A 22,777-nucleotide genomic window follows, 5' to 3' on the forward strand; every position below is an offset into this window, starting at 1 on the left:
TGTCCACCAATTATTAACCCTATCCACTCTGAACCTGAATGGTGTTTTTTTGGAGGGACCAGAATTCAACATCCACCAGTAGTAAAAACAGCTCCGGGATATCCCCATGTTTGCCAGGTTGAACTGGGGTAACAAGTCTATGTATATGCCCCCCCCCCCCACCACCACCACCACCACCCCCCACCCCACCAGGCAGGCCTATGGCCCCACTCACCACACAGTCACCCAGCAGTGGTCCACACACTGCAGCTTTATCCAGGCCATGAGTGTGTAGACACTGGCCCAGCCCAGCCGCTCTGCTGATCATAGGCGAAAATATCCCCGCTCCACAGACACCGCTCTGTGCATTTACAGACTCACATTGTGTTGCACATAGCAACACATGCACATATTTTACCATGGTAAGCTTAGCCAGCACAACCCGGCCCCTGTCTGTGCACAGGAGTTGCGTGGTGCTTAACTTAAGTCTGTGACAAGAAGTTAGTGAGCACAAGAGTGAGCTCAACACGTAAACACTGTGCTGTAATTGCTGTTACATGTTACTGCCCCATTATCTCAAAAGTAGCAGCCACTGTAGTCAACATAGCACAGTCAGGAAGGCTGATGACATGTAATTTTGATCAGTCACTCACTCATTCTCACCATGCGTTTACAGTGCAAGCAGCCTGGCTCATGGGCCGCTCTGTAGAGGGCTTCAGATGGCGCCACACACCCTCCGGCGGCCATATTGGAGGTCCACATCTCTTGAGCGACAGTGGCTGAGAACAGCTGAATGCGTTTCTGAACGTACACGTTGGCCGTCTCAAAAGAACTGAAAAGATGGTTAATTTCTGTGCTGTTCTAGCTTAGCTAGCAAACAGCAGTTTGTTTAGCTTAACTCGGACAGTTTCGGAGTAGAGACTAGAACCAGATGGCTTAAGACAAGACAGTCTTTTTCAAGTATCTCTCTATATAGCCCAGGTGTTATATATTTAGTTATTTGCGTACAGCCATATCTCCACTTGATCTCCATGATGGCCAGATGTGGTTGCCAGAGATTTGTGAGTTTTGTGACACAACTGCAAGACCTCATTCTGACCGATTGTGAGCGGTGCAAGAGGCTCCGATTGCATCTATTCATCTGCAGCTTTCTGAACAGGCAAATCATGTATTTTTTGCTGCTTCAGTATTGCCTTTCATAACATTACATGTTTTCATGAGTTGACATAGCTAGCTAGCAAGTGCTAATTAGATAGCATTGTTAAAAAAATCAACAAAATTACTTGCTTACCATTGATGTCAATGTTTTTGAAACGTTGAACAGAGAACTGGGAAGCTTTGCATGGTTGTAATCAACTTCTCAACCATTTTGCACTTGCCAGGCGGAACTATTGTTCATGAATCAAAATTGCATTGACAGGGAAACAAGGAAACGTGGAAACCTGATGGCTGCGGCCAACTTTTTTCGGGCAACAAGCTTGTTGACCATCACACATAGGCCGAGTTTCCCTGGTTGTTTAGCTCTATAGGAAATGAATCGACTTCCAGTGAATTGTTGATCATATTACTCACAGTGCGAACGTGCGGCTGCTAACTCTCACTCACTCACTCACTCACTCACTCACTCACTCACTCTCTCACTCACTCACTCTCTCTCGCTCACTCGCTCACTCACTCAGCCATGTTTTGTTTTGGAGGGATTAGTGCGAATGTCAGAGCTGGCTGAACCAGATGGAAATGGCAGATAATTTACATACCTGCCAACACTCCCAATTTTCGCGGGAGTCTCCCTATTTTTAACCCTTTCTCCCGCTCTCCCGCTGTGCTCCCGATTGGTAATTTCTCCCGTTAATCTCCAGATTTCATAGTGATACAAATCAAATGGGTGTTTCTCAGTTTCTGTGTGGGATATGTGTCGTGGTACCTGGCAACCCAACCCAGAGGCAGAGGTGAGCATGCGCAAACGAGCCTGCCTGACGCGCGTCACCCGTCACTGCGCTCGCTCAAGCCCTCCGCTCCGCTCAGTTTGTCGCTGAAAATGGATGAAACAGGTCCCCAGAAGAAGAAATACGCTTCCAAATTTCAGTCCACTTGGTGCGAGACCTGCCCCTTTCTAACCGCTAGCCACATCAGCAAACTTGTAGATGTACTAGCTATTTACTAGCTATTTTGTATAAACCAAGTGACATAATCTAGAAATATCAACACTGACTGAACGCTTGCTTATCTGGTATAGAAACAGATTTTTTCTTAGACAATAGACAATGTATATCCATTAGTAAGAAAATCTCCCTCCCTTTCACAGCCGAATGTTGGCAGGTATGAATTTATCATTCTCTCGCCACATTGTCTTGGTTTAGTACCATAATGGGGGCAAATCTTGAGTGGGGAATTGTTTCTAAGATATACAGTAGAGCTTTATCCGCCAATGTAATTCCACCGAAAAAACCTACCTGGACGAGGGCCCCCTCTTTCCTTTTTCCTCTTGTTTTTGCTCAGTCAGACTACAGAGTTTTGATTAGGAAGTAGTGGCTCTTGAACCCACTGTGTCTTCAGCTATAGTCCCCTGCATTGCACCTACCGGGGCCTCATTCTCCAGTGTTTTGCATAGAAACCAGAGGCATCAGTGGGATCAGTATCAGGACTAGCCAGCTCTTCCTGTGCGGATACAATGGAGCAGGAAGTTTGCTAATAGCCCCTCCACTCCGCCACTCTTCTCACACTATCATACAGCAACGAAAGGTCCTGCAGTGTCAGAGGGTATTCTCCTGCACACACACTCACACATACACACACACAAACACACACACACACACTGACTATATATCATTTGTCCACAGTGTGTGTGAGACCGATCAATCTTACCAATCAAGACTCTTCCAAGTTCAATTGTGCGTGCGTGTGTGTGTGTGAGTGTGAGTGTGTGTGTGTGTGCGTGTGTGAAGGCAGTGGGTGGGAGGGGAGCTTGTTGGTTGCACTGCTCCGCTCAGATTCCTTTGCAGAGGATTGTGAAAAGGAGATCCTGCCAAGAGGGCGTCAGTAAATACATTTGCAGACAGATTTGCCTCTGCATGACTTGCGTTTCTGACGTCGCTCCGCCGATACACGGCTCCATCTGTACTTTACAGTACTCGTATAATTCGGCGTTTGACGGTGACGATGATTTTTGAAGAGGTGCTTTCCTGGAAGTCACAGAACGCTGCTCCTACTCATATAACTCTCAAGTGAATTTAGGAGCTCCACACTGAGCGCTCTGTGTCCGAGCCTCTTCTCTCCCTCTCTTTCCCAAATTGAATTATTGGAAGTTGACGTCAGCTGGTGAGAAAGGGACCCTTTTTGCTGCAACACGAGTGTGCGATCAGCTGTGGCCAGTAGTGTACGTGCATGATGTCCCGGAGGAGAAACTGAAAAGGACAAGGGAGGAATAGAGGATAAGGAAGGGGGGAGGGGCGGAGGGAGGGAGAGGGCAGAGACAACCTATTTCTGGCTTGTGCCGTATCCTAGGGTCAGATTCCATTTTTAATCTGAGACCTTTTTAAAAACAGAAATTATGGCAAAACAGATTTCTATTTATGTCGCTCTTAACAGTGACGCGTCTATGCTTTCACAACCGGCTAAGCCTTAGGCAATGCGCTGTATGTTTGGGGCTTCGCAACTTTAATGACAACAATCATTTCCTTCTCTCTGGACTATTTTAATGAAACCCGAGGGTGTAAATAATTAAAAAAAAAAAAAAGGACTAAGGCTTTATATTGCCTGTGCACTGCTTTATTTCCACTGCCTTTTATGATCATTGCTGTATTGACTTTGGTAAATAGGTCAGTGATTATCGCTGGACAGTTCAATATTGGTGCTGATGATAACCTATCAAACTACAAACATATGAAGTCATCACAGGCTATTCAGAATGCAACTTGTGGATGTGGTAATGTGAATGTGTATCGCTCATGTATTTGTGCTTGTGCGTGTGTCAGTGTGTGTGTCTGTGTCTGTGTGTGTGTTAGAGAGAGAGAGAGAGAGAGAGAGAGAGAAAGAAAGAGAAAGAGATTCCTTGTGTCTAGCTGAGCATGTGTAAAGATCAATACCCAGACTGTAGATCTGTCTAACCAGACTGAGAGACAGACACACTACCTGTGACATTCCTGACAGTTTCACTTTATCTCCAAGAAAATACCACACTAAAACGATCACCCTTACAGATAAAATATTGTGAAGCTGCAATATACTCGCTCAGACTCCAGCTCAGCAGTACTGTGGCTCTCTTCTGCACCACACAGTGAATGTTGCCAAGCCAGGGATTTCCCAGATAAGGGTTTTGGCCTCTTTATGGGAACCATGGTTACATAAGACTAATGACTGAATGCTCCATGGCTCAGTGAATAAGGCGCATTTTATGCTCTGGGCTGCGCACATTTACGTCCAACATGTCGCCTACAGTAGTTTGCATTTCATGCCATTCTCTTTTGCATACTTTAACTGTATTATTGCCCGTTAAAGCAAAAATCCCAGATAAACAAATGAAATAAAACAGAGACTGATGGCTGCTTGATCTAATTTGGCTCCTCGGGACTCAAAAGGCCTATAAGAGTGTAACTTATCTTCAGCCAAGAAGAGCTGGCTGTGTAATATAATTACTGCCTCTTCAGTCTTGCTGATGTCTGTTTTTCTCTTTCCCTGGCTCAAGGTGTTGTCAGTCTGATCTGTCTCTGCCAGCCAGTTTACCACAATGGTGTCAACTTGCCACATTCGGCGAACTTGCTTTCGTAACATCTAATGGAATCAGTCGAAATCAAATTTCCTTTGATCGCAGAATACAGTTTTTCACAATTGCTTACACACATTTTCTGAAACTAGGGCTCATTTTCTCAAAACTCTTAGCACAAAACACAAAACCACTGACACAAAATGCAAAACTCCACAAATCACTGGCAAAATGAAACACTGCATTCAAAACCATTTTATCTCTTTTCAAAATGCTATTTTGCAGTAAAATGACACACACAACCATCAAATGAATACATCTCTCTAACAACCGACTATACACTGATGTGCTTAACGGAAAACACTATTATGAATATCTCATCAGTAGACTTATGCCTTTTGCATGTTCAGAGGTACATTCATGCACAGTAGCATGTTGTAAAAGACTGTTACACTATACAGTAATATAAAATACTTTATTTCAATCACAAATACTTTATTTCAACACTTGAATGTGTTGGATATGTGAAGTGTTCTACATACAAAACACAATGCAGTAGGAAAAAAACAGGAAAAAAAAGGTTTTCTGTTCACACAGACTGGTCGTCTCTCAGTTCTGTAGAAGATCTAAAAACATGATGTGATTGGTTATGGTACAAGAATATTTCTATTTTTCAATATGAAATGACACATTACTGTAACATTGGCCAACCATCATTGAGTAGCACAGACCTACTGATGTGTAGGACTACTACAGTACTACTACTACTACAGTATACTACAGTATGAAGAACAGCAGCATGGTGTAGAGATTAGGCTACTTGCCAGTTCTCATGTCTGAATGTCTGGATGATGGAAGCAGCAGTGAAGCTCAGGTTGGACTGGACTCTGCCCAGCCTCCCTCATGAACCAAAGTGACCCGGATCTCACCTGAGATAACTGCTCTCCTTGTGCTCTTTGTCCCTATCCTCCTCTTCCTCCTCTTACTGTCACTCCTCTTCCTCTAGCTCTCACTGCAACATTGTTCTCAAAGACAAGAGAGCTTACCTGTGGCTTTTTTTTTATAATGCTAAAGCTCTGATTTCTGAGTGAACAATTCAGATATTAGTGTTTATATGTGTGATGAGTGGATGTGAATTTTTTTGAATGTTGTGCCTAATGTAGATAATGAGAGAAAACTACACATTCTTGTGTGTAGTGTTTTGCAAAAAGTGTGATAGAGAATTGCAAACTGAGTGAAAAGCAGAAAATGTGCTTGTAGTTTTGCAGACTTGGTTTAGGGATTTGATACATGAGTTTCAGGTTTCAGTGATTGTGTCCGATGTTCCAATTTTAGTGTAAAAAATTGGGAAAAACTGTAAAAGTGCATCTGACAAAAAGGGGAGACCCCGTTGTGAGAGTATCTTTTGATGACTTTGGGGTGGGGGGGGGGGGGGGGGGGGGGTTGTGTGATATCAGTGAGTGGTAGTTCCCCGCCACTTCATCTTACCTGGAGCTGTGAGCGCCGAGCCCCATGCTGTTGTTAAGGAGGGAGACCTGCTGAGCTGGTGTTAGGCTAATAACAGGTCTGCACGTTTTCTGTCTTAACCACACTGCCTCAACTCAGCCAGACTCAGCACACCGCTCCAGACATGACCAAACTAAAGCTTTAGGGCGACTTACTTAGGCGGTTAGAAACACTGCTGAAATGGAGGGCTTCGTTCTCTATAGGTTGACCTCGTCATTGCCGCAGACATTACACAGAAAATAGCTAGTTACAGTCGAAGTGAACACCTACTGTTATGACTGAAACCAGGGTTAGGTAAAGTGCAAAGTCTGTTCAGGACAGCACCGTTTAGTTAATGAGTTCAATGGAAATAGTGCAGAGAAACCACATTTTTTTTTCACTTTCATCAGTTCCACATATCTGGTAAATGCGTGTGAAACTGCTCAGAGGGCTGAAGGTTGCTGGCGTGCGAGTTTATAGCAGCTGCACACTTTCAGTCAGTGAGGAGCATCGCGGCAGACACTTTTTACTTAGTTCTACGGGCAGATTTGCAGATGAGGTTTCAGTTGTGGCTTCACTTGATTCAAAGCAGCCCTGCATGTAGGTGGTGTTGTGCTCTTATGGGGATTTTTCATTAGAGGAGTTGACATTTGAGCAGCTTTGAAAGCGTCAGCGCCTCGGCCAGTGTGCCAGCACTTGTCTGCCGGCTCCTCGGTTTGCTGCAGGTAGCTGGCTACTGTCTGTGGAGGGGGGAGGAGAGGAGAGAAGAGGGTAGAGGAGAGAAGAGGAGAGGAGAGGAGAAGAGAGGAGAGAAGAAAAGGAGAGAAGAGAAGAGAAGAGAAGGAGAAGGAGAGGAGAAGAGAAGAGAAGAGGGGAGGAGAGGAGAAGAGAAGGAGAGGAGAGGAGAAGGAGAGGAGAGGGGGATGGTACCAAAACACTGTGGCCTTTCAGCAGCACTGCCAGGGAGGGAGTTTAAACCAGCACACTGTGTCCTTTACTGATCCATGCCCACTCTCTCACACACACATCCACACAACCCCTCTTTCTCCATTGCTCTAATACCCTCCACTCAAACACATTCTCTCTCCCTCTCTCTCTCTCTCTCTCTCTCTCCCTCACGCACACACACACCCTGGCCACTTGTCGCGTTACAACATACCCAGCCGTGCAATTCGGTCTCAGCAGTCACACGCGGAGGGGAATATTACTTTCATTGAGCGAATATAGTGTGACATCAGGATTAGTGCTGTTACTAAACATAAACTCACTCGGAGGGGGAAGAGGGCGAAAGCTAAATTTGCGGTGTCCACTTGGCTCGGGACGCTGCGGCTTTGCATTCCATGCCTTTTTCTCTCCCTCACAACCACCGTTTCCTGTGAGGCAGGAAGTCAGCTCTGCTTCCTGTCACAGTCCTCTTTCATGTGGTCACTTCCTCGTGTTTTGCCAGCGCCGCTGTGTTCTGTTGACTCAGAGAATGGAGGCTGGTGCTCCTCACGGTGGGCTCAGGCAGAACAGAGAAAAGCGCTATTATCTCTGGCTGGGTGAACTAGCTCTCAGAGACGCTTCAGTTTGGCGCCTGACTCGACCTGCAAACCGCGCCATTTATTACCTGTGATCCACTACCTCAACACTATAAAGTTTCTATTCACACTGTATCAGTGTTAAAGTTAAGTAGCATATTAGGTTTTGGTGTTATATTCAATACTAGAGACTACTCACAGGTGTGTTTAGTAGAACAAGTGTGAGGGTGGAATATAAAAAACGTGAGCGCAAGAATGTGCTGTTACACCGTATTTTGTTTCTTTTCCAAATTTGTATCCATCCTTTTGTTTTGAGAAAAACAAGCCTGAATTCCTCAGCCTCCAGTGTTCTAGTTCTGAGATGGGACGGTGTTATTGTCATATTTTTATACAACACAAGATAGGACTGTCCTCCAGCGACAGTAATCAAAGTTCAGTTCTGTGAAATCATGGGTTTTGTAACCTTGCTGAGGAATGTTGATTGTGATGGCTGGCTGGGAATCCTGCCTTTTCTGTTTCCTAAGAGATACTAACAAGTTGGCTGTGATTACGTTTGAACTTTGCACACAGTGATTAGCTGGAATGTTAAGATTCCTGTGTACTGCGGCCAGAGATAAATCAAACAGTGTCACATACTGTCCACAGGTTCCAAAAGAAACAGACTCTGAATTAAAAAAAAAAATCAAATAAATGAAAAATGAAATTAACTAGACTATACATAATTTCAAATGTAGATTGAATTAAATGTGTCATATTAATTAGCACAAAGCACAACTGTTGGCCCTGTACAGTGTTTTGGCTGCCAGATGACCCAAACCTAGATATTTGTGTGTGTGTGTGTGTGTGTGTGTGTGTCTGGAAGTGCATGTGTGTGTTCTTGTGCGTGCGTGCATCCCCACTTGCGTGCGTTTTCAGACCACAATATCACTGGCTGCAGTGGAGTGAGAAACAAAATCAAAACCATGCTGTACCGCTGTTTGCCTTATTGCCACTGCTTAAAAACATGAGCAGGCATGCACACACACACACACAGACACACACATACACACACACAGGCACACACAGTGGGAGACGAGGCTTTTCCATTCGCCCAACCAGACACCCTCGGCCACACTCCCCACACGGCACATCGAGTTCTGCCCTGGTATTTCCCATCAGAGAGTTTTTTTATGACCCTGCACTTGCCCTCACTCTCTTACCCCATGACTTTGAAACTGCTTGTCCAAAACGGTCTGAAAATGCCCCGTCGCTCATCACAACGTCCAGCATGTTGACTGCGATAGGAGACAAAACTGAAACCGTAGCCGCTCGATTGCTTCATGGGGGCAGCGTTACGGCGTTTAACACGGCCTCCGATATGGAGACTCGAGCTGTGAGTTTCTCTTTCCTGTCATCAGGATGATATAGGGCTGTAACAGGACATCCCGGCGTCTGCTCTCACATTGCAATCATTCCGTGTTTGCAGCACAGCTGAAATTACCAGCACTCTTAGCGGTCATGGGAGAGAGAGGCTCATGACCAGACTTTACTCCTTGCCTTGTGTCATAGCTACCGATGTGTAGGGGGTGGGGGGGGGGGGGGGGGAGAGAAATGCATTCGCCAGGCTAAACAGGGAAGGTTTGTCACGTCCCTCAGATCATGCAAACTAGCCTAAGACTATTGGCTGAGTGAGTCAGGTCATTTGATTTGGAGTTAATTTCATTCATTTGTAAAGGGCCAGTGTTCAGGCAGGCCCTCATGTGCCCTAGAGCCTGAGGTGCTCCCAGTGAGGAGAGCTGAGTGCCGAGGAAGAGGAGAGGAGAGGAGAGGAAAGAAGAGGGGAGAAGGAGACGCAGAAAGGATGTGAGATGAGGAGAGGAAACTGATGAACAGAGAAAAGTGAGAGAAGATCAGGTAGTACAGTTTCCCATTTGTAGGAGTACAGTAGAGGAGGATGGGAGGAGGCAGCGCTTGAGACAGTAGAGCAGAAGATATTGTCGAGCAGATGAGAACGGGAGGAGATTTTAGGGTTCGAGAGAATGAAAGCAGATAGCTGAGTCGAGGAGATTGCAGATTAGAGGAGAACGAGAGGTGAAGGTGGAGCAGAGGAGGGCAGACTGCGAACCAGATGTGAGGGAGTGAGTCACAGCAGGAACGGGGTTGATGACGTTAGGCACTATGCACGCTAAGCTCTGTGTGTGTGCCCAGAGTTTCAGCCGTGCTTCCAAAACAACAAGCTGTACGCATGCACAGTAATGTCTGGCCAAGGCACATTACTTCATGTATGGCCGGGATACAAAACAATACAGCGGGCCAGACACACTGAGCAAGAGTGTAAATTACTCTCCCTGGATAAATGGTCACACTTAAACAGCGGTTTGGGCTGATTTAGAGTCATGTCTTTCTCAAAATCATAACAGGTCTTTAAGCCTGAAAAACAACCGAAGTCTCAAATACTGAACAGCAAGCCGTAGGACTTTTCCTCTGTAAGGTACGGACAGAAATGATGTTGCACTTTTGCGGTTCGGTTACCATGCCAGACGTTTACCCAATTTTCTCGTTCTTTTGTTTGCCATGTTTTAATAATGCTTCACTGCTTCCTGTACAAAAAAATTAGTTTTTCCATTGGGGGTGTCACTAAGCAACGATTCGAGCACAGTATTAATGTTTCTGTAAGGAGGAAAGATTAGTGCGTTTCCTCTCTTTGATTCTGTGCTGGTTTAGACAAGACACGTAGTCAGGTGGAATGTGAGTGTTATTATAATGGTGGTTTACAATGGGCCCTAGTGTTTTTTGTGAAGGAAACAAAGCCCACATGTACAGTATGCTTGTAGATAAGAGTCTGTCTGCGCTGCAATACTCACTCTGTTCAGGATGTATTACTCATGGAATAAACTTATTGACACCTGTTGTGTGTGTGTGTGTGAGTGTGCGTGTCTATGTGCGTGTGCGTGTTTCTGTTTGTTCCATGAATAGCACACGGCATTAGATTGTTGAGTGACCTTAAATCCCCCTTTTCTCCGTCGTTAGTCAACTGTCAACCCAAACATGTTTTGAAAAGAGAACCACCTGCAAAGCTGGATTTGCACTCGTATGCTATGGCAGACCTACTGTCAAATGAGATGCTTTGGGAAAAGGGCAAACACAAATCTCTCCCTCCCTTCTGCTCCCCACCCACCTTTTCTCTCTTTCTCTCTCTCTCCGTCCTCCAGAACTCCATCAGACACAACTTGTCGCTGCACAGCCGCTTTGTTCGCGTTCAGAATGAGGGAACGGGGAAAAGCTCCTGGTGGATGCTAAACCCGGAGGGGGGCAAGAGCGGCAAGTCGCCGCGACGCAGGGCGGCGTCCATGGACAACAACAGCAAGTTCACGAAGAGCAGAGGAAGAGCCGCTAAGAAAAAGGTAGATAAATGAAGAAATGAATATGTTTTATGCACGTTTTGCACCCAGTGGTTAAGTGTCCGGCCTGGCTTTCGCATCGAACCTCGCCACGGCTTTTTCTTCTGTCTCCCTCACTCTCTCTACTTTGTCTCCCTCTCTACTTTCCAAGTAAATTAAATAGAAGTAACTTTTAAAAAATACTAAAACGTGAGTGGACTGCCTACTCTGCTTTTTTTTTTATAAAAAAGATTTTATTGGTGTTTTGATAAGTGTTTTCATACATTATTACTGTTCTACTGTGTTCTACTGTCTGGCTTCCATTTTATTCACTGTGTACAGCCTATGATGAATTTCTCTGGCACATATCTCTGTTGGTACACTGACTGGTCCCTGTGGCTCTGCTCTCTGTGCCCTCAGCTGTCCCTGCAGGGCGGGCCTGACGGAGGGGCCGACAGCCCCGGCTCCTACTCCAAGTGGCCTGGCAGCCCCAATTCCCACAGCAACGATGATTTTGATGCCTGGAACAGCTTCAGGCCTCGCACCAGCTCCAATGCCAGCACTCTGAGCGGCCGCCTTTCGCCCTTCATGCCTGAAGACGACCTCGGGGACGGGGACGTACATATGGTCTACCCAGGGGCCTCTGGGGCCAAGATGACGGCCACGCTGCCCAGCCTCACAGAGATGACCAGCTCTTTGGGACACAGTTCTGAGAACGTCATGGAGAACCTCCTGGACAACCTCAATTTGCTCTCCCCCAACAATACCCAGGTTGGAGGCGGGGCTACAACCCCTGGCTCCTCCCAGTCCTCCCCCTCCCCTATGATGCAGGCCAGCCCTGGGTATCCCTCCTACAGCTCCCCCAGCATGGGGTCCCAGCCTCAGCAGGACTACCGCAAGTGTGTGTATGGCCAGGCGGGGATGAACACCCTGTCGTCCATGCCGCTGCAGGCGCTGCCGGAGACCAAGCCCAGCTTCGGGCCGTCGATGGGCCAGTACAGCTGCCCCGCAGGGCTCCTGAAGGAGCTGCTGACGTCAGACACAGACCAGCATGGAGAGCTCATGCCCTCGGTGGACACTGTGGTGTCTCAGTCCAGCGGAGGCTGCATGCTCCCTCCGTACAGCAGTGGCCAGCATGGAGCCAAACTCATGGGAGGAGGGAACGGTCACCCGCACGCTCTCTCTCACTCTCACCCCCACAGTGTGCGCAGCCAAGCTCCGGCCACGCCGGCGGCTATGAACGGCCGCTTGCTCATGTCCCTGAGCCACAGCGGGGGCAGCGCCCGTTTGCCTACAGCCAAAAGCCCTATGCAGATGCCTTATGGCCTCTCTACCCACCTCAGCGGGGGAGGCATGCCCGGTGGCTTCTGCCCTCTCAACACCAACGGTTACGGTCGACCGGGTCTGCCGCAACCGCCGCACCCGGAGAAGCTGCCCAGCGACCTGGACGACATGTCCATCGAGAGGTTTGAGTGTGACATGGAGTCGATCCTCCACGACACTCTGATGGACGGAGACTCACTGGACTTCAACTTTGAGCCTATGGTGACCCAGCAAGGTTTCCCCCACGGGGTGAAGACCACCACACACAGCTGGGTGTCAGGGTAGAGACTGTAGTCCGCCTGCCAGCTAACAAGCTCTTTTCAACTGACTTATTGTTGTTGCTGTTTGGTAAAAGACACAATCAGAATTCATTTGAGATGAAAAACCTATTCTAGGATGCCTATCCTCATCCTCACAACACCTGCAGATTCTGTACCATCATCATTTCAGTTTCAAAAATACCTTTCTCATCACTTCAACACACTGAGACTGGTTGTGATCTGCTAAGGACACATGTTTCCATTGGGGCCCCTGAACCGGTTAAGATGAAATCAGAATTATTTTTGAAATATCAAATATCATGTATAAACTAAGTGCCAAACGCTTTGCCTTAACTTCAGAGCCAAACTGAAACACACCTCTCTGGTTTACTCACTAAGGTTACAGATACTATATATTGGTTGTGTTTGCTATTTTTGCATGTGATACTGCCAACTACATCCCAGCAACAGCAGCACAATCTGTAAAACTGCACAAACTATCATGCTGTTTACTCTTAATTGTGTTTCCACAATCCAAGTTTTTGTATGTACAGTGTAGTGATAATTGATTACCACTACAAAAGAATTATGAAGGTAACCTGGCATTTATGCCTAGGTAGGTTTGTGGCGGAAGCTGGGGTGGGGATTATTGACATGATTTTAAGTGACAAACTTCTCAAGGGATTCTTGGATGATGTTACATAATAACTCACTTTGTTATTGCCTGAATCAATGTACATATGTCATCAAACGATTTGTAAAATGCGGTCTCATAGTGTATTTTCTAAGACTGTACATAGTGTTTACAGAACGAAAACAAAAATCAAGGCAGCAGAAACGAGCCCACAGAGAAAACTGGATCAGATTCTTTTTACCGAGAGGACGAACGTGGCGGAGCGGATCGCTCTGAGAATCTTTCTGAATCAGGCTGTAAAATGTTAATACACTTTCTTATTTCTTGTACATACATTCAGAATGTATATTAAAATGATATAGTAGATGTTTACTAGTTTTAGTATATATTTGAGACCTAAATTATTTGTGGTTAATATAGATTTATGCTGGTGCATAACCTGCACACAGACATCAGAATTGTTCTTTGAGTCCTTTGTCACTCTGAACCTTAATACCACAGGGGCCTATTTATTGTGCCTAACAAAGTAGTTCACGACTGCAGGCTTGAAGGTTTTTATATTGTACATTTCCATGGTTCAGAAGATACTTAAATCCAGCGGTCTTGAAGAAAAGTACAGTGAATTCTTCTTTATTTTTTCTTTCAGTGCCCAGCTTTCACTATTTAGAAGAGCAGAAGATGCATGAGTGACCATAGCTTGTTGTTGTTAGGTTTTCCTGAACGCTTTGCGGCGCTACGAATGTTATGAGTCCAGGTTAGCGGAGGTCGGTGGATAAAAGACGTTCTTAGCTGTTGTTTTCACCTCACGGCTGAGTCCAGGACCAGCTAGAGATTGTCATTAAAGACACTGTGAGTAACCAAACTGTTCCCTGTTTAGTTTCAGAATTTGTTTCGTTTTGGGTTTTGTTTTTTGTCTCAAAATATTAGTGCGTCTCTGAGGTATGATCCCTATTAGGTCGGAAGAGCCCTTTGATGCTGTCAATAAGATTGGCTTTACTGCTTTTAAAGAGGCTCCACTTTCACTGTGCCCCTCCTACCTCTACCTATCTCTGTCTTTTTGTGGTTGCCAAGAGATGACGTTTGAAAATTTGATATTTCGGTAACATGTGACTTGATAGCTCCAATCATCTTTTGTTAATAATAGATCCTATCTTAGTTATCTTTACAGTTGCCCCATGCCTGAAAAGCGCCACTAAGTGTTAAGTATCTTATATAGCTTGTACATTTTGCATTTTCTGAGTCGCTTCTCCCACTAATTGCTGTACTAACAATTTGCTTGTCAGAGTCTGTCCGTGACTAATTATGCAGAGTCACAAATACTGTACATCGTTTTGGCGATCTTTGTGAAGATCGGGTCGGTAAACTTGACTGCTTCTCATGAAGTTGACTGGTTGGGTGGGTGATAGACGGGCTGGCTTGTAGATAAAAGAGCCGAAACTGAAAACTGCCTATCAAATATTAATGTTTATTGTATGATTTTATCCAGAAACCACATAGATCAGTGGGTGTCAGATCACGTGTCGTCGAGAGCCAAGAGTGTGCCGGTTTTCATTCCAGCCAAACTCTACACCGCTAATTAGTGCACCTTCAAACAGAGAGAGGGAAACTTATCAGTGAAATTAGCTGGTGTTGTGTTTGGTTGGAATGAAAACCCGCAGACTCTCGGCCCGCGACGGCACGTGATTGGACGCCACCGACACAGATCTTAAGCCGGAGAGATGGGAGGGGGATTTAAGAAGAGGAAACTGAAATTCTTACATTTCAAAAGGCTCTGCATAGAAGCCGTTAAAGAAGCTGCTGTTTGGCTTTTGGTGCCAGGTGTTGCCTTTATCTACCCAAACATGCCATAGTGTACTATAGCCAAGTTTGCCTTTGAAGTCAAACTGATATATTTAGCATTTTATCATGTGATATTTTCAGAATTATATATTTGTGCCGGTCACTCAAGTCAGGATAAACTGTAATGAATCCATGTAGTCAGTGTCACAGGGTTCACTCTAAACATAGAAAAATAAAAGAGCTGTACTAAGTAAATTATATCTCTGCATTTTTAAATGATTGAATCTATGCATTGTATTCCTTAATTTTATGTTGCTATTGTTATATTTTCATTTTCTTTGAACTTTTGACAGAGATATTTTATTGTATCATAGCGCTGTGAGATATTATGGTGTCGTTGTTGTCAAAATTGTATGTTCCAGATAGTTATATGGGAAAAAATGAAGTTTATTTAGAAAATAGATGATGCAGTGATTGATATGCTAAGCTTTTGTAAACTGACAATGTTGTATTTCTTGTATTTAGCTACAGTTTTTAGAAAAATAGTGTAAAAAAACACAAATTATTGAAAAAAATGTAAAGATATTACATTTGTAAAATGAAAAAAAAACAAAACAATATTTAGTCTGTCAGATAAGTCCTGCTCAGATGGCAGATTCTGGACCAATTTTTGTAATTTTATGAGTAGAAAGACATTGCACTTTTACTTACATTTTATAACAAAGTGCTCCTCATAACAAGAGGAAGAGTACCCATTACATATTTTAAAATAAACTCTGTTACATTTAACTTATGTACAGGAATAAATTGGAATTGTGCTGTGTGATTTGCAATCAATAAGAATATGTAACTTGTTCAACATTAATGTATTAAGACCTAAATAAATGTACTTCTGTGTTAAAGATGTGTCATTCTTTTTTGAGTTTTATCAGTACGCCATTAGACAGAATGTTATTTCCAAAACTATCATGGGTGCTTGTCATTGTATTCACCAATAAGACAAGCCTCTCATTGGTCAAACCTAAGTGGGCGGGGCCAAATAACCACTGTTTTACAGAGCAGAAGTTAGCTAACTGGCTAACTTGGATGGCAAAGAGGTAACTATGGTTAAAATAAAAAATACAAATATAGATGACAATGACTCCTTTTTTCATTCATTCATGACCATGCATTCATGGTCTTGGAGGGTCGACAGGCTAGCTACCTAGATGGTTATAGGCTAGTAGTGCTAGTTTAAACTTGGAAGGTCAGTTAGTTAGTTAGTTAGTTGTTAGTTAGTTTCATTTATTATCCTTTCGGAAATTCTCTTTGTGTCTGTGGCAACTGTCAGACAAATACAACCACAACAGAAAGGACATTACAATTAAAGACAGACATTTAACAACAAAGTGCTCCACATCAACATCACCAAGTTGGAGTCAAGAATATAGTTAGGCTAACTAGCTAACATAGTATGGCTAGATTGCATTTTTTCAGTTAGTAGCAAGAGCACTACAGGCTTCATAATATTAGCTACATCCTCTCTTACCACTTGCCTTTTTTCACTGGGCTTCAGTGTAATGTTACTTAGCAAAAAGAAGAACTGAGAACTGAAGAAACTTTCTTTGGCTCCGCCCATTGCGGTTTAACTCAACCAATAAGTTTATTTTTGCCTCCAGAGCAGCTCTGCCGCTGAGAAATGTTTGTATACCTCAAACTCCAATCTGCTTGATATTGTGCATTTCCAGTACTGCTCATACATACACTAATACTTGAACAGGAGTATGTGTTGGCTTCAGCATGAACGATTAGGCGGTTGTCTGGCCTCAGGTCACATTTCTGATCTAAACTAGGCCATCTAACGTCTCCAGGTCAAAGAGACTAAGGCGGGGTTACAGTACATGTCAAGCCTGGTAGGAAATTTGAGGAGGGCTTTCAGTTAAGTGTAATAGGACTTGAGTGATGTAACTTTGTTTACGCTTCTCATAGAAAAAAGAGGCCAGGAAGTAGCAGATTCCTTTGGCTCCCTACAGTTCGTCAGAGATCAACTCATAGCCTCAAAATGACTTTATCTGAGGAATAATGGGAGGAGAGATGAATATATTTCTTTCTTCCTCTGTCCACACTTAAAGCAGGAGAGGACATTTTGTCACAGGAAGGTACAAGAACCCAGAACAGGAAACACAAGCCGCGCACAGTGCCATGTTTTCTAAAAGACTGAAAACCCTCTGCTCTGTATGTGTGCTGCAGTATATGTGTGCTGTATTCCCAGTTCTGGCATCCCATTTCTTCCCCATAATGAGTCTTCCTGGCTTTTCCCTTGTACTGCAGCCCCACCCCCCACCATGCACAGCCCCCCTCCCCCCTACCCTTGAACCCATTCACCCCAGACAGCAAAACTGCACAGCCTCTCTAGGCCCCAGTGTCTTTGACTTTGACTTGTAAGTGATAGATAAACCTGAGCTGGATGAGCCATTGGGGACTAGTCACATAAAAGACCCCGTCCCCTCAGAAAGTTAACACCAAGTTGCGGTCTTGACTTTGCTCTTGCTGTGCTCTCATTTTACCATCCTGTTTTCGCTCCCCCAGCTGATCCTGCGGGGTTGAATTTCATAATGTAGAAATTTCTTGTGAAAAGCGCATTGGCAGAACCCCATTCCAGAAAGTTGTCAAAGCTACATAATCTGCGTGAATGGCAGTCAGTTCAGACTGTGGGGTTTGTGTTGTGAGCTCTTGATGAAGACAGGTGGTAAGGCTCAACACAAGAGTTCAAGAACTGGCACACTGTACATTTCACCTCCCCCCGTGTCCAAGAAAAATGTCAGTATTTTCATTGCTTTACGCTGCACAGCAGTGTTTGCCAGGGTTTTGGTGTCAGAGCAGAGCGGGAGGGAAGAGGGAGAGAGGGGGGTGGGGGGCAGAGAGGACGCTTGTGAGCACACAGCTGAGGAATGTGGGTGTGGACTGCTGCCAAAGGCATATGCAATCCTTATGTTCCCCTGGGTGCGAGGAGGCAAAATGCGGTTAGACGGTTGGGGCCATGTCAGGACACAGACGTTCTGTGAGGACACACACTTACCGTGGAGTTCACTCCCTCTCTCTGCTTCAGTTGTGCAGCCATAGTTTTCCCCACATTTTCCAAAATGCTCCAGTACTTGCTTGTGCCTCTGTTTGGAGTCGATGCCGATGCTTGACTTTTATACTTATCCAGGGAAAAGTAAAAAAATAAAAAATAAAAATTGATACAACTTTTTGGTGTAGCCACGTGAGAGATCAAAGCCTTAAAGGAAAAAATCCTCCCTTGATGTTGAGTTGAGTCAATATTTGTGAACGCCAGACTCTCTCAATACTAGAATACTGTGACCAAAACTCAAATCTATGATGTCATCAAAAACCACTTCCTAGTCCTGCTCCATTAACAATGTACTGAGGGCTGACTTTGTCGATTCATAATGCTTGTTTGAGCTTCTACACCCCAATGACATTTATTTAATAGCAGTGCTAACAGTCCTGAATATAGGAACAGCATTTATGAATGCCTCTTTATCGTGGAATTATACTTTAAAAATTTAACCTGAGGATTAGCTTGAGTCCTAAACTACTGCAGCATAAGCAGTTTATGGAAAGTTTAGGGTTAGGGTTAAATCAAAGTGCCGTTTATGGTATTTATTGGGATATATTTTCCTCTCTACAATTTTCTTTTTTCATTTTCCTTTTGAGGTTCAGTGCAGTGCAACTCAGTAGGTTCAATCAAGTCCTGGGCTGCACTGATAAAAAAAAAAGAATGAATTAATAACAGGGCTGGTTTAAAAATATGAGCACATCCTAATGGAATTAATCACATTCTGGACCCAGTCCTTTGGTCTCCTATTTAATAGTTCAGTAACATTGTTAGTCTATGATTTAGACTTAAGTACTGTGTTTGGATTGTACAAAAACCCTGTGAGACTTCTATCTAAATCTTATAGAGCTCTGACTATCTTATTGGACTGTCTTAAGGAATACAGAATCACATTTTGTAAGAACTTATCTACTAAATAGTGCATAATGTTTTCAGCATATGCAGGCCTTCCTTTGCACTCATGCTTGTGTGTGTGTGTGTGTGTGTGTGTGTGTGTGTGGTGGTGGTGTACTGGGGTCTCTGCACAGGTAACACAAATAAGTCCCAGAGAGACTTTTCCAGACGCAGGGCCCAAAAGACACACAATGGGGCCTGTAACTAGTGAAGTGCCGACGTGCGCTGCAGAACCCATGGGTGGTCACCAGCCTCAGCTGAGCACGGGTGCTGCACATTGGCAAGGGACCCAACAGCACTTTTTTATTTTTTTATTTTTTTTATTTGTTCGTCAGTTAGTTTTAGAGGATTTTAGTTTGATAGCTAGTTTGTTTTACCTTTATTTATACAGTGATGTTTTGAAAAGTCTAAACTATGAACTGCAGTATAGCATAAAAAAACATATGATTATTAAAGACAAATCATAGTCCTAGAGTGATGCTGCAGGCTCCAAGCAGGAGACTTACAGCTGACAGCCATCACATGATCAGCATTTGCCATGTAAAAAAAACCCTTATATCCAATCCAAGTCGACATAATTATTGGGCTCCATCATCTCATCTTGTACCCAAACTGCTCCACTTTGAGGCCCACAAACATGACTATGGACTCAACACACTTTGGTAGAGGGAGGCAGAACGAGGGAGAAGGAGAGGGAGAGAGAGGGAGAAAAAGAGAAACAGATGTAGCTCAACTGTTGTGTAAGTTGAGAAGACACAGCCCAGCCTGGGGGTGTGATTTGTGTCCTGGCTTGACCTCTCCAGCAGCACTGATAAGGCACCCAACAGGCAACACACACACACACACACAACTGATTCTTTCTTTCTCTGTCTCCCCTTCCCGCTCTCCCTGTCTCTTTTCATGTTTACCGTGCTGACCATCACTATTGTAATTTATGCATCGCTGGAACCGATTAGCCCAGTGCCTTTAACTTCCAGGTTAGTTACATTCCACATCAGTCTTTGCTCCCTGCAGCCTTTGTACTGTCACACTTTCTTGCTGCGGGAGCCCTCGTTAACCACCTCCGACATTTATTTTTGTATCTATCATCATAGCGCCAGATATATATTCCCAAGAGTTCCAATTCTGTCATGTGATGTAAGCGGCGCTGGAAATGGAGTTAGACAGAGCCGAGTCTGTGTGTAAGTGTTTTGTTACAGACCAAAGTGTGTCAAAGCCGCCGGTGCCTGACATCCTGAGTGGGGTTCATTAAGGGAGTTTTCTGTTGTACTGTCAAGCCCTCTGGTGCCGGGAGGAGAGGACTGAAATGAAAATTCAGGGCATTTCAAGCATTCAAAAGAGATTCAAAAGGAACTTCTGAAACTTCAGAGTCTGAACTTGACAGCCTGCTAATATCTTATGACCAGCAGCTTGGCAACGCGCAGAATCAATAAGAGTCCTTTTTTCCAGCCACCACAGGCGATGGTTACTACAGTCTGCCTTTGTGTTGCTCAAAGCTGTCACTACATGCAATGGGGATCTATTTATGGCTGTTCACTCAGCCTGGCAATGGCTCGCCCACAGCCATATTCCATGATTTATATGAAAAATGCCCCTCTCCACCCAGCTTGGGTTTGCGGTTAGCTGGGACTGGCACGCGACTCATGGTATTTCCTCTTAACCCTCAGAGTGATAGTAAGAGAGGCACACACTGGCACTCGCGAGGATAAACACCGTCTTCTCGAGAGTTGTGCAGGATCTAAACACTGAAGTTTCAAAGTTAGAATTACAAGTAGACAAAGAAGAAGAAGAAGAAGGAGGAGGAGAAGGACAAGGACAAAGAAAAACAAAACGAAAAAGAGGAAGAGACAGGGAAAGAGAGAGAAATTACACACCACTTCACTGAAGGATCATTGAGTTGCCACTTAGAAAGTGACAGTCATTCATTTGTATGTTGCAGTACTTATAGCCCTAGTATAAGTATATGTATTATTTCATGTATAAGTATATGTGTTATTTAATGCTGAGCTTTGCATGATACAGAAGAAAAAAACAAAAGACCATCAGTCTTGGAGTTTAGAGTGACTGAGAGTGGAACAATCATTCAGTTGGCTTACGATCTTCTAAATAATTGATAAAGCCTGAATATTTGCAGTTTGACATTTTTCATTATTCCACTGATTCATTGAGATGGGCATCTGTTGAGCTACAAATGCGAATAAGCCTGACTTTCAGATTTTAAATATGCTATCCCTGTGCCTTGGGACTGTTTGGTTTCCGTAACCAGAAACAAGCGGGAAATTTGTCCCATCTCTTACGTATCTTATTGATGAATCCACAATCTATCTAAACAGATCGCAGATGTACACTTCCATAGGGAATCAATTTAAAAAAGACAGAAATTGTTATTGTGACAGTATTTCCTGGGGGACCATGGTACATTTTCTGGTTTTGGAGTGGTAGCACAACAATAGAGCTCATTTGGATGTAAAAGTCCCAACTTAATAAGCCCACAAAGATAGTCTAGGCTTTATTGTGGATGGATCTGCTCCAGGCTGTATGCATGACTGCACAATTAGAGTTGTGGTTCTCTGGTTTACCAGTGAAAGAGTTGTACTGACAAGTCCTGAACTGGCCGTCTTAGCCCACGAAAATAACACTTTAGAGTCTTTAAATTGACCGGTGTTACCCTTTAAAATGTCAGTTATTAAGGTTTTATTTGGTTAAGGAGCCTACTTCAGTTCTACCTATACAGCCAACACACACATGGACACACCGGAGAGAGACAGCACTTTGGTATTCATTATTGGTTGGCTTTACCTTGCCATAAGTCATGAGTTTTAAAGTGTTACTCATCAATGGCAGGGGATGGGAAAAGGTTTCCTGCTGGACCAGTGGGTCATTCAAACAGCGATGAAATTATTCATAAGCGTATTAGATTCTGTGTCCCCTCTACTCATGCGTGTCATAAGGTCTTTTTACGCTTGTTTACCCTTTATCCAGGAACATGTTGGTTACCTGAGCCCCAGCCTAATAATCTGCATCCAGCGGACATGTGGGCGAGGACCAAGTACCACCAGGACATTTGAAAACAACACCATCGACAACACTCCGCGTCACTGATAAACACATCCAAACAAAGCAGCATGTGTGTTTGAAATTGTCTGGCGCTGAATTACAGGTGTAGGCAGTTGGTCTCGCTGCTCCAACCATTGGATTTGTCCCGTCTCTGTTGCGGTCAGAGATTTATGTTCTGATAAAGAGTCAACAACCGCAACCATTGTCTTGTTTTTAGTTTGAGGATGGCGCCCTGGCCTTTGGGATGTCCCTCGTTACATTTTCTCTACAAGGCCTTTGTGAAAGACAATGAATCTTGTCCAATGTTCTGAGTCATTCTTGTACGTTTACATTTTAGGAATTTAGCTTGTGCTCTTATCCAGAGCGGCTTACCATGAATGCAACAGGAGACTAAGCTTAAATTCCTAGATTGCCAACGTGACAGGCAGTCAATAGTAAGGAGTGCAAGGGTCAAAGCTGAAGCATCCAGACAATACAGTACATGCAAACCCAATGACTCAGGTTGTGTTTTGTTGGTTTCTTCATCTTGAACAAAGCTGAGAAGAGGACATAATAGAAGAGATGTGAAAAAGGAAAGAGTCAACCAGTAATACACCCAGCAGAGAACAAAGGCAAGGAAATGCCAAGCAAAGCCCACTTTTATATTCAAATTTATAGCAAAGAATTACTGTAGTTTTCCCCTTTT

The 22,777-nt window shown here is 44.2% G+C and overlaps 1 protein-coding gene across 1 annotated transcript in view; it reads left to right on the plus strand.

The window, feature by feature from the left end:
• foxo1a (forkhead box O1 a) overlaps window positions 1–15,932 on the plus strand; it is a 29,106-nt gene extending 13,174 nt beyond the window's left edge. The window contains exons 2-3 of the mRNA XM_071924759.2: window positions 10,878–11,069; window positions 11,466–15,932. Of these exons, the coding sequence (XP_071780860.2) occupies window positions 10,878–11,069; window positions 11,466–12,653 (1,380 nt within the window). The 3' untranslated portion in view covers window positions 12,654–15,932. The remainder of the gene's footprint in view (window positions 1–10,877; window positions 11,070–11,465) is intronic.
• Window positions 15,933–22,777: the final 6,845 nt, after the last annotated feature.

This window comes from Centroberyx gerrardi, chromosome 6 (genome assembly GCF_048128805.1).
Source record: "Centroberyx gerrardi isolate f3 chromosome 6, fCenGer3.hap1.cur.20231027, whole genome shotgun sequence".
Taxonomy (NCBI): Eukaryota; Metazoa; Chordata; class Actinopteri; order Beryciformes; family Berycidae; genus Centroberyx; species Centroberyx gerrardi.